The following is a 12,838-nucleotide window of genomic DNA, read 5'->3' on the forward strand; positions in this document are numbered from 1 at the left end:
TCGGGGAATTCGCGGCACCAGTTAATTTAAGGTGTATTAAAATCACCAGCAAGTATCAAGTTCCTAGAATCGCCTTTGCATGTACACAAGAATTCATTGAGCTTATCACAGAATTCGGGGTTCGCTCTAGGTGGGCGGTAAAATCCACCTATAAGTAAACTTAGCTCGTCTAGCTGTAATTTTATATTGACGCATTCTATTCCCTGAATATCGGTCAACGTGGTTACAAGAAAATATCCGTGGTAAATAAGTTGAAGTTGAAGTTTAAGTTTATTTCACCACAACGATACACCGTGGTTTGCACAAAATAGAAACAATTGTGGCATGGAAAGTGGGAAAAAGCTGCGCTATAGCAGCTTGACTAGGCCCACCTCCCATTTGTACAAGGCAACAGAAACAACGGCACACCAAACCCCATACGGTACTCACGTATGAAAGAAAAGAAAACAACATTCTAGTGGTTGTTTTTCAAGTACAAAATAAATGCACACTTGGGTGTTCACAAGCACATAAAATTATTGGGAAAAAAAGCCAACTTATACCATAATGAGACGCTACAACAAAAAGGGGTACACTTGAAATTTTCATGCATTTACAAGTACTGGGTACAATTTCTCTGGGTTTACAGTTCCTTATACAAACAGGTTTAATATATCCCTATCTGAAAGGAGACGCAAGTGCTCTTCTGTGAGCTTGAACTTATTTAGTATGTGTGCAACAGAGTGTTTTAACATTTGGAGTCCGTAATTTGCTCGCGGTCGGGGGATGTGCCAGTGGTCAGAACTTCGCGTCGGACGCAACAAAATTTTCGGCTGTAAATACGCCAAGCCTCTCAGGTTTGCACACTTTTTTTCGAATTTCAGACCTCAAAGACAACATACCCGCCGCGGTGGCTCAGTGGCTGAGGCGTTGCGCTGCTGAGCACGAGGTCGCGGGTTCGATTCCCGGCCGCGGTGGCCGCTTTTCTGATGGAGGCGAAAAGCAAAAACGCCCGTGTGTACGAGATTTCGGCGCAGGTTAAAGATCCCCAGGTGGTCAAAATTAATCCGGAGCCCTCCACTACGGCGCGCCTCATCGCCTGCGTTGCGTCGGCGCGTTAAACCCTACAATCAATCAACCTCAAAGACAACAACAGGTTACGTTCATATGCAACAAAAAATTTTAAAACCTTAAATTTGACAAATAAATGGGGTGTGTTATTTCGGTAACCTAAATTCGCAACAGCCCGTAAAGCGCATTTTTGAAGTGTATACAACTTTTGTTTTGATTTTTGAGTTCCAGAAGCCCATACCAACTGACAGTAGCGTAGATGAGAACAAAAAGCGTATTAAAAATAGGAAGTTTCTGGGGGACCCGTAGAAACGTCTGACACCTTCCTAGCACGCCAAGGGCTTTTCTTAGCTTAATACACAATTGTTCAGTGTGAAAATCCCAGAACATATGTTGATGAAAGATGACGCCTAAAGTTTTGGCAGTCTCTGAAAGTTCAATATTAAAATTATCTAGCAACAGTTTTTGTGTGTACGTACATGCATTCCTTTCGCACGGAAAAGAACGGCCTTGGTTTTAGAGCTGTTGATCTGTAGCGAATTATGACAGGACTATTTCGAAAAATTGACTAAGAAGTTATTAGCTGCTGTTATCAAATCGTCTACATTTGTTCCCGTAAACAATAAGCTTGTATCGTCTGCATAGATAATGCACGTTATTTATTGATCCACGTTTACAATATCGTGGTATAAATTGATATAAAGAGTAAATAAAAGAGGTCCTAATATGCTTCCCTGCGGTACGCCGCGTTTGATTTTTTTTGGGCGTAGATGAACGTACCTGTGCTTAAAACGATATTATAAATATGGGTCAGGCAGGGTAATAATAAATCAATAACAAAGATAACCGGTTCCATTTTTATGCCGTCAATGTCCTCACTTTTGCTTTTTTTAAGTTTCATGAAAGCTCCGTTTGCTCCGTAGGGTCAACAAATATTGAGGGGGCTATAGGTGTTGGCATGTAGCCTAACGGATTTCCGTCGTAAGTACTTTCTGACAAAGAAGTAAAGTACGCATTGAATTTATTGGCTAATGCTTTTGCTTTAAATATATGATTATCAATTGTAATTTCGCCGACACCGGCTGTCCCTTTACTCGAAGATATAATTGTATTTGGTTTTTTCCACATTTGCTTGACATCTACGATACCGTTAAAAATAGTATGGTAATAGCCGCGTTTGGCTTGCCTTAAAGTTTTTGCAATATTGTTTCTATAGGCCTTAAATGCTTTCAGTGCATTCAAATCGTGATTTTTCAAGAACACCTGATACAGCCTGTTTTTTGTACGTATCATTTTTAATAGACTTGACGTTACCCAAGGTTTACGTGCGCGTTTTGGCTTTGTTATTTCTTTGTACGGAAAAGGTTTTTTATTTACAGATGAAAAAATTTCTATGAAATGGTAATATGCGGTATCGGCCGTAGAGCACGCAAAAACCGCGTTCCAGCTTGTCCTGGAGAGTTCATCTCGGAACTGCGACAGTGTAACCGTGTTGATGTCTTGATATATTATATTCACAGCGAATTCTTTTGCCGTATTGTACGTATCAGTGACTAAATAGATAGGCAAGTGGTCGCTAAGTGTCACATTACTGGTACCAGAAAATAGGTCATTAAGCGCTAGATTAGTAATAAAAAGGTCAATAAGAGTTTCACTACTTGCAGTGACACGTGTGGGGGTGGTTATTATGTTAAACAAAATATGGGAATCGAGAATCGCGGATAATTCGTCCTGTTTAGGAGTTTTTGTCAGCATATCAATGTTTAGATCGCCCCCTAAAATTAAAGAGTATTGGTTTCCGTTTACAAACGAAAAAATAGCCTCTAGACACGCGAAAAATTCGCTCAAGTTACCATCAGGTGGCCTATACACTACCGCAAATACGAAGTTGTCGCATTTCGCACAAATTACCTCAATGTCCGTTGTGGACCGAGAAAGGTCATCGAGGAAGTCGCAGGTAAATCCCAATTTTATGAACATGCATACGCCGCCACCCCTTTTTGATTTCCTGTTCAAAGAAACGGCACTGTATCCGTCTAAATGTACGGTATCAAGATCAGTGTACCATGTCTCAGTGAGCATTATAACCGAGAAGGAAAATCCGAACTCGTTTATTAAAATGCAAAAGTCATCATATTTTCGGCGTGCTTACTGCATGTTCATATGTAAAAATGTTAATGGCGATTTACACTTTTCAACAATATCTGACCTGAGTGTGGTTTGACTAATACAAGATAAAGTCATTGCTGATTAGTATGGGTCGACATAGAAGTGCTTTGAGTTTGCAGACAAGTACTGACGCACAGACGAATGGGAAACAGACAATGAAAAAAAAATATCACTGTGCCTACAGGTTTCATCAACAAGGGCAGAAAAACGCAGCCAAGTTCTTTCCCAACTCGTGTCGCGATACAGGGATAAACGCAAACAATCCAGAAAGCAGCAAAAGAGGCAACTACAAACCAGCACTTCGAAAATTAAAGCGTACAAGACAAAAAAATAAAAAAAGCAAGCAGCAGCTATCGCAGAGAACAAATGCGGGGAGAACAGCGCATGCGCATATGGCCCTTGCTCCGGGTAGACTATCGCAACATATACCACTATGTGTCCCCGTAACACATATGACCGGCATGATAGGATGCACCATAGCACCACAAACAGCTCCTTCGAAACGTGGAACATTGGTCTTATTTTCCAGCTTTCATAGTGGGTTGGCTATTTTTGCAACGTCCCCACTGCATGAAATCTTTATTTTTGGAGCGTTGTCCATGCGCCGTGCGCAAATCTTGCCATTTTGCACCCAAACGACGTATTTCCAACCTGTTTCGCGTTTGCGTGCAGTAGCCTGGCCTAGCAGACGTTTCAGCTCTGGGCATAGGTGCTCGTTAGCAAAGAACGGCTCCTGCGAGTCAAGGCCTACGTCAGAGCACTTGAGCCGGGCAGCCCGCGCTTTCTCGAGGAAGCAGTCCCTTTTCTGTCTCCGCGCGAACTGAACTACTACGTTCTTTTTTGTTAGATTGGCGGTTGATACTCTGTGTACAGACTCAAAATCGGCTTCAACAAGCGGTACACCTACTTTCTCGCCAATTTTTATCACTGTATCTTTAAGGTTTTCAGTGTCGTTGTACTCTTTAAGGTTTTCAGTGTCGTTGTAATCTCAACACCACCGCCCCGCGGGTCCCTGTCTTTGCGATTAATTCTATAACCTTTAGGTGTCACTTCCTCATCGCTAACGTCGCATCTTAGCCAGGTTTCGGTTATTACAAGTACATCGGGTTTGTAAGTTACTATGACGCTTTCAAAGTCGGAAGATTTATTTAGGATGCCGCGTGCATTCACGTTTATGCATTGTAAGGATTTCGCTTTCCTGATTTCCGGTCATTTGGTTAGGATCTTTTTACTACCCCTACTACCGATAGCAACCAGCTTACCCGAACAGTCATCCCATTGAAAAAGCTCATTGTCAATTTTAACCTCGTCGTGAACCAGTTTCACCTTTTGGTCAGACTGTCTAAGCTCAGATGTGCTGTCCCAAAGCTTGTTTCCTTTTAGCCGCGTGGCCAAAGAAAAGTCCCCCGAGATTGAGTTGTGGCTACCCTTAAGCTTGGAACAGTTAACGAGTATATTAACTTTTTCACGAGTGACGGGCCGAGGCCGACCACTGCTAGGCTGTTTCCGTTCAATCCTATGCAATCTTTCTACGGAGGATATATGCACACCCAGTAGTTTCGTAAACACGTCCTGAATTACGCTTTCCCTAAGATCGTCAACTATTTATCTTTTTCAGGAATACGAAATACTAGAAGGTTATTCTGCCTACTCCGATACCCTAGGTTGACAACGCTATCACGTAAACTTTGCACACTTTTTTCATGATTAGACATATTTTTACCAACGTCTTTCAGAGCCAGTGCTGATGCTCGAATAGTCTGAATCTTTGATTCATTAACATCAAGCCTTTGTTGAATGTTATTTTAGCCGTCAAGTAATTCCGTTAGCAACTACTCGGTGGTGGGCCCCCTGGGTTGGACTCAAGCTCAGATCGGCTTCAACAAAGAATCAGCAAAGACAACAAGCAATTCCGCACTGTTATTCATGCTGTACAAAGACTCTGCGGGCATGCCAGCGCGATGAAACCACGATCGCTTGTTCTCACAGTAAAAATAGAACTAACCGGGACGAAAAAGACCAGGGGATTTGACATCGTGCTGGCATGAGGCCAGCCGTCGCGCCCACTGAAGATGCTGGAGGGTGGCTGGTGTTTTATACGCCGTATCTTTGACGTCATTGAAGCTGGACGTGCTGACGCCCAGCGGTCATCGTAGAGCACGGGCCCGGTCTCCGAAGGCAATTGGCCCAGGGGTGACGAAGCTTGCCGTGTCGAGTCTTGTGGTATCTTTTAAGCTGGCACTCATCGCCGCGCAGAAAAGAATCTGCACGAAAAAGATAAGGGGATTTGACATCGTGCTGACACGAGGCCAGCCGGCGCGCCCACTTAAGCTGGTTTAAAGCTAATCAGCTTAAACCTTAACCTTAGCCTTAAGCTTAAACGTTAAGCTTAAACCTTAAGATGGTTTAAAGCTAATAAGCTCGAATTCAACACTAAAAAAAAACAGTTTACAGTATTTGCGTCGAACCGAAAAGTACAGCCCGGCCTATGCACTTTAACCTCGGAGAAACAAGAATAGAACAGCTTACCACCCATAAATACTAAGGTATATCTTTAGATTCGTCTTTGCACTGGGCCCCTGATATAGAACAACTAACAAAAAAATGTGCATTTGGCTGTTTAACACTGATAAAGGCATGCAAACATTTCTCTCCGCACGTTTTGCGCCTCATTTACTTTGCCATGTTTTACAGCCATATGACCTATTGCGTTGAGTCATGGGGGTTCTCGTACGCCTCTTACTGCAAATCACTCTGCGTAATCCAAAAAACAGCCATTGAATATTGGCTGCAGTGCCGAGGAATCAGCCATCAGCTATGCTCATCGCCGAATATATCATATTGCCGTTTGATAGAGTAAGGGACTATAATACTGCTGTAATTGTCCACAAAATACTTACCACAAACAATCCGTACCACTCGTCAATGCTAATTACACCCAATCGAGATACAAGGCACGCTGATCACAAAAATCTCAACCTGCGAATAGTACACAATGTATATGGTCAGCGCCTCTTGTCCTTCATGGAGGCGAAAAGCAAAAACGCCCGTGTGTACGAGATTTCGGCGCACGTTAAAGTTCCCCAGGTGTTAAAAATTAATCCGGAGCCCTCCACTACGGCGCGCCTATCACTCTAAGAAATGTGGGGAGTAGTTGAAGAATCAAACAGCGTTCCTATTCCTGCCAGAGTCGTTTGACACCGTCCGCACCACGCGTGGCGTTAGATGGCGTGTTCACTCTACTAGGAAACCAGAATAAAACTGCTGGCGAACTCTCCCCACTCTTGATGGAGCTAAGCGGCGGTTGTACCCCTTTCGCGGGAGAGAATAGAACAGCGTACCGACTCTGTCTCGCATCGATGGAGTTCGTATATCCTCCGCGAGAGAGAATAAAACAGTATATCGACTCTATCAATTTCAGCTGCACGCTTTCAGGTGTGCAAAAAGGCAGACACCTCTATGGTGGACGCGAACTCTGAAATCGTATGAGAAAGTAGTTACCTAAACAGCCACAGCACCGGGCCATGAAACAAAGCGTACTTAAAATAAAGCGCAGCGTATTCAAAAGAGCGTGCGAGGTAGTGTTACACGTCCTCTAGGAATGGGTCATTTGTGTGTTCTAACGCAACGGTGTCCGTCGGACTACTTGAGCGTTGTACCTTTGCGCGGTCTTTTCATCGCGGCGGGGCTGGCGGACGGACGCGTCTCTCCGACGTCTCCGTCTCTTTTGTGGCATTGAAACCGCCGTAGTACTTCTGTACGTGTCTGTGAGGTGCGTTTTGGTGTCGGTGGCTGTGTTTGAAGTATACCTGACTGGTGGAATAACATCGTTTGGCTGCTGCGGCCGCCGCTGAAAACGTAAGTCACCATTTCAGTTTTTCTTGCGCGGTACGGGAGAGCTCGCGCTCGTTCCCGCCAAAACTTCAGCTGTATTTATAATAACTGGCGCTCGTAAGTACTGCTTAGCGTTGTTGGTTCTTGCGAAGAATTAAGTGTTCACATACATGTGCTTTCATTTGTGTGACACCAGTTCTAGCTATCCTTTTTCCGGCTTTGTGTTTTTCGAACAAGCGGCCGTGCTCCCATCCATCGCAGGTTCACGACGTTCAGCATGCGTTGAAACAAGACTCGTGTGCAGTATGAGTTGCGGATTTATTAAGCTGGCTTCTTTAGGCACTGGGCACATGTACGATTGGTACACGCGATTCGCATGCGACTGATCGTTACGACTGTCGCCACGAGTAGCCGCACGCGTGAATTTGAGACACATGGCCCGATGCGCGCATGCGATGTGTCGTCGGCGTCGCTCCGCCCACTGTGTTTGCTGCATGGTCAACTACGACGATCGCTGAGCTGAATTTGTAGATTCCGCGCGTTTTTTCGCAAGAAATTGATAAAGCAAGGAATCTTGAAGCGTTTTCTGCCTTCGGGAACAGTCCGCGCTCACGCCGGCCGCGCCTGCCAGCTCGACACATTCAGCGGCTCGAACCGGCGCAGACCACGGTAGCAACCGCTTGTCGCTGCTCTCCCGAATCAATCTGTTCGCTAAGAAGAAGTTTCACATGCGAAAAAGTAGCTGTTAATGTGGTGAAAAATTGTGCTAGGGATTGTTGTCAGGGCTTATTTTAAAAGCGGCGATCAGATATCTGCCGCAATGCAAGCCTGCGCTGACCGGCCGTGGATGCCGCGGCGCGCGGTGCGCCGAGCGGCCGAGAGATGGCGATACCTGCGCGGAAGCATCTAAACAGGCTACGCAGATGTCTTGGTCACCGATCGCTCAAACGGCCGTTATACCCCAAATAAAGTTTCACATGCGAGAAAAAGGATGATAGTGTGGTGAAAAGTTCTGTTACGGATTGTCATCCGCAGTTGCACAGATAGCGGCGATCAAATGTCCGCCAGAATGCTAAGCCTAAAGTTTCCAACACCCGAGCCGACCCGAGCAACGCAAGCCTGTTGCGGGCGGTTGGGGCTCAGCGGACTCTCATTGGCTGTGGCCTCACGACGATCGCAATGATGGCACGACTGCATCTGGCTTGCCAGTCGCACATCGTGAGCCTCCTCGGACCAGCGAACGACCCAAAACAGGCCCTAACGATCAATCGTAACGATCAATCGTAACGATCAGTCGCATGCGAATCGCGTGTACTAATCGTACATGTGTAACCTCTAGCTATAAATTAGGCTTTCGTTTCATTATCTTCTTGAGCAACGTAAATATATTGTCGAGCGACAAGGTAATTACACTGCCGCCGGGCTTATCCGTCGGTTCCGTTCCCATATGGCGCGTCTGACGAGGCAGAAGTGAGCGACGGTGACAGCAACACCGTAACCAGTTTATTACCCAATCAGTTAGGTCGGTAGCGTCGCTTTATTTGGTTACCCCTTAAAATATAACGCAGTCAAAGGTGACAAGGTTTCAATTCAAACTCCAAGTTCGCATAGATGTCTCGCAAAAAAAAAAAAAAAAGGACGTGAACGTTTGTGCATTCCGAACCCATTGTGTAGTGCGTTGCCTTGTAGCCTCTGGTCCCGTGTTGTTAGAAAACAATACTTACGCTAATAAAACGTTGACGGCAGGACATTTCATCGCGATTGTTTATGTGGCTGCAGTAGCCACAACAAAATTTCACGGAACCGCTGGCGTGTTGCTTTGTCTATTGGACTTTTTTTCTTATTACCTTGCGCGACTGCAATAAGAGTGAAGCCCATTTCCGGTGAAATTCCGTACTGTTTTCTCAAGAAAGAGCCAAGTAACTGCTACCGTAAAACGTAGTATTGAAAAATGAATACTGCAGTACGTTTTGTTTCATAGCGAGTGTTGACAAGCTAGAACTTTAGGCTGAATATTTTCACGCGGACATGTGGTAAAACTGGTGCTAGGTGCTGTATTTAGTAAGCAGCGTGCATTTAGCATTATAGTGAACTTTTTTTTAGTTATTACAGGCGCTACGACGTAAAGGTGTTTCCCGTGGATGTTTCCAGGGCTATTCTACAATAGTGCTGTTCAACAACATATTGTGATAGCCTGGCGTTCGGCAGCAGAAAGAGAGCAAAGATGCCTGATGCGGCAGACAGCTGTAAGTATTAAACACTTCATCTTTGGTCACTTTGCCATAGTCATCTGGCAAATAAAAATGTGTCTTTTAGCCTTCATGGTGTCATTTGCATACACTTTTGCTTTCTAGCATCGACTGACCTTAGTTGTGTTTTATTATAAATGTCATTAGAGACATAACATAACTGCGTAACCAACTTTCTGCTTGATTAAAAATGTGTCGCTTCCACTGCAGTGCATTAATGTTGTAGCTTTTTCAAACTGCCAAACACTGCAGTATTTCTTAATAAACTTATTTGGTCACGAGTAAGATTCGATGTGCAGCTTCAAGATTGATGGGGATTAGGAATGCGGCTGTGCGGCATTTATTTTCTGCTTGCCTCTTGTTACTCTCCATGATTCGGCCTTGTTACTGTTCACTGATCCCATGATTAATTCCAATAATGAGAGGCTGACAGTTTTGCTGTAATATTGCTTGTCTTCAAGCCCCCCTTTTTGATAACACCAAGTACTTGCAGGTTGGCCTGAGGTTGCAGGTTCTCTTGTTGGTCTGGCTGCTTTTTCTGAAAGTGGTTGGAAAAAAAGAGGAGGAGGACCTTGTTGGTTTAAAATTTGAATAGGGGATCAGGACCCCTATGCTTTAAATTAATCCGTGCTCTCGTTCTTCTCGGATGGCTTTTCAGTGGCAGTGCTGGTGAAAGAAAAGCCAGAGGCCTTGCTCTCGAAGCTGGTATGCATATTTTTCTTCTGTATGTTGAGTAAGTGAAATCCAGTGTAGTACTTGTGAATCAGGCTCAGAAATCACCATCACAGCAATTCAAATTTGCTAAAGGGAGCATTTTGCCTCATCAGTAGACAATTGTGAATGTCACATTGATGAATCGTTAGCATAGTCACTAAATTGTTAGCTTTAAGTATATAGACTACTAATTAACGATTCGTTTTCCTGAAAATCGCTTTGTACAGTGGTTGGGTAAGGCAGGTCATGCAGTGAATGTGTCCACTGAGGAAGGAAGAGCAAAATACTGTTACTTGTGTTTCTTCTGGTACTTGCATTTGTGTGCTTTTTATGCAGGAGCCAGGAGAGACTTCCCCTTACCCCCGGATCTTGTTCTCGGGCCAAACTGCGGGGAAATCTGGAGCCGTGACCGTGCACTTCGAAGAGCTCCAGCTGACGGCTATGGACATAGTGGACGGGTTCGCTTTGCTTTTGGCGGTCTACTGGACCTTCAACATCCAGTATGCCCCAAAGACAAAGCGGACCTGTCTGCTTTTTGAGATGATGCTCGGCCTACCACCGACAGAGCAGATGGTTTCGGTCATGAAAGCAGCAACTGCAATACAGGTGGAGCGACGTGTGTGAGGATGTCAAAATAAAGCATGAAATGCAGTGTGAAAACGATTTGTCTTATTTTTTTTTGGCTAAGCACAAACGACAACTTTTTTTGTAAAGACGCTTTGCTATGTTTACTTCTGAAGTAATTTTACTGTATTTCAGTTTGTAAACATGAAGTAAAGAGGGCTGACACTAATGCTGTTGTGGATGCTAAAGTGTAGTCTTGTTAAAGGTAACATCGTAATGCCTCTGAATAGTAGAGTTCGGCAACTCGCAGGTAGTGCATAGATCCTGCTTCAAAGGAATACATTAGTTCTGTCAAAGAGTAAGCTAGCCCTCCTTGAGGAGGCATTATGGGACTCTGGTTGAAAGAATACAATGATTCTGAAAAGAGTACGCTAACCCTTCCTGGTGAAGTATTGCAAAATGCTGTTTGGTGGAATAAGGTAATTCGGAGGGGTGTAAGTTAACCTTCTTGGCAGAGGTATAGCAAGATTCTGGTAAAGAATTGTATAACTCCCGGACTGGAGGAATTATTCGACCCGTGGTGAGGGAATTGCCGGACGCGGTTCCCGCAACTCCTGTGAGAATACCTGGACCCCCTCTCCGCGAGAGGCCTGCGACTCCCTTGTGAAGGGTAAGGCTATTCTGCTAAAAAGGGAGTTCCCTGATGCTGGAAAAGGGAATCGTATATGGGACAAGGGTTTCTATTCCCTTTGGGAATTGGTGGGACTCCTTTAGTTCTTAGAGTGCTCATCGCCTGCGTTGCGTCGGCGCGTTAAACCCTACAATCAATCAATCAATCAATCAATCAATCAATCAATCAATCAATCAATCAATCAATCAATCAATCAATCAATCAATCAATCAATCAATCAATCAATCAATCAATCAATCAATCAATCAATCAATCAATCAATCAATCAATCAATCAATTGTCCTTCATGGGAGCGAAAATGTGGAACATACCAAACTCCATCAAAACAATACCAGATATGTTGCCGTCCCTAAAACATTACTTCAGAATTCAAGTACAATAAACCAGAACCGTTAATTTGAATGTAAGGAACACCACTGTAAAAACACTAAACAAAGTAACTTGCTGCCAATTATTTTTACCTGCGTGCGACAATCAACAATTTTACCCAGGATTGAATTTTTGAAAATATTTCTGTGATGGATCCAATACTAGCCGTACAGGCTATGAATCCAAGTGCCTCATCAACATGTTTTTGTTATGGTTTTCGATGAAATAAACTACTTTTTTCTGTTCTGTTCTGTTCTGTTCTGTTCTGCATACCCAGTTTTTTATTGTGAGGTACCTGTTGAAAGCCCCGGATTTCCAGAGTTTACATAAATGAAGGAGTTTTAACAAGCTGTCCTGACCAGCTATATGCTCATTTTTATTGTCCATGTGTGGCACCAACAATTATTTTAACCATGTGGATTTCATATAGATATCTAAACCAGCAATCCAGCAAACCCTAAAATGCGGGAAAGGGATTATGTTTAACCCCCATCACCCCGACTATAGCCACTTGCGAAGCACACTTTGTGTAGTGTGAAAACAGCGGGGAACAGAAGCGAACCTTTTGTGCACCCCAGAAACTCTTTGATACGTGAGCGGTTTGCCTGTCTACGCCGCAGGTGTGGCTCGCCATCTTCGTTTCCTGGATAGCCGTGACCGCAGTCACCATGCTGCTGCACGGCTGCCGCGTTCCGCATGCCACGCTGTCTCGGGTCCAGCCGACCTTCATCAGCCAGCTCTTCTCGTACCTACAAGTGCTTCTCATGGAAGGCGAGCTTCGGTCTCATAACAGAGCGCAATGCCTTACTGGCTACACGTGCACATTTCGCCGCACCCGCGCTCGTAGAGTGGCGCAGCGGTACCACAACGTTTTACTTAATGATGTCCAAGAATTTATAGGATCCGTACGGAACGAAACGAGCTGGGGATAACATCTTCCACTAAAAAGATAGCAGGGATGGTGAGGGCATTACCGAGAGGTTAGCGGCCATTCGGATACTATCTGAAATGGAGGTAACATGCAAACGTTGTTCAAACCTATGGACACCCCCAGTGATGGGACTGTTGTTCCTTGCTACGATGATTACACCACAAATAAATAAAGTAAACATCGAGGGATTATCGCAGTTCGAGAAGCTTCCAAGTTCGAATTCCTTACGGCGGGCAGAAAGCGCTACTCAGAGAAAGGGAGAGAAAG

General features: G+C 44.4%; 1 protein-coding gene across 1 annotated transcript in view; it reads left to right on the forward strand.

Moving 5' to 3' along the window:
- The window catches only part of LOC144167834 (uncharacterized), a 50,260-nt gene that overhangs the window by 13,491 nt on the left and 23,931 nt on the right, over positions 1 to 12,838 (forward strand). Inside the window, exon 4 of the mRNA XM_077696994.1 lies at positions 12,261 to 12,545. Within this exon, the coding sequence (XP_077553120.1) occupies positions 12,261 to 12,545 (285 nt within the window). The remainder of the gene's footprint in view (positions 1 to 12,260; positions 12,546 to 12,838) is intronic.

The sequence above is a fragment of the Haemaphysalis longicornis genome, unplaced genomic scaffold (assembly GCF_048455015.1).
Source record: "Haemaphysalis longicornis isolate Haplotype H1 unplaced genomic scaffold, Haemaphysalis longicornis Haplotype H1 scaffold_2, whole genome shotgun sequence".
Lineage (NCBI taxonomy): Eukaryota > Metazoa > Arthropoda > Arachnida > Ixodida > Ixodidae > Haemaphysalis > Haemaphysalis longicornis.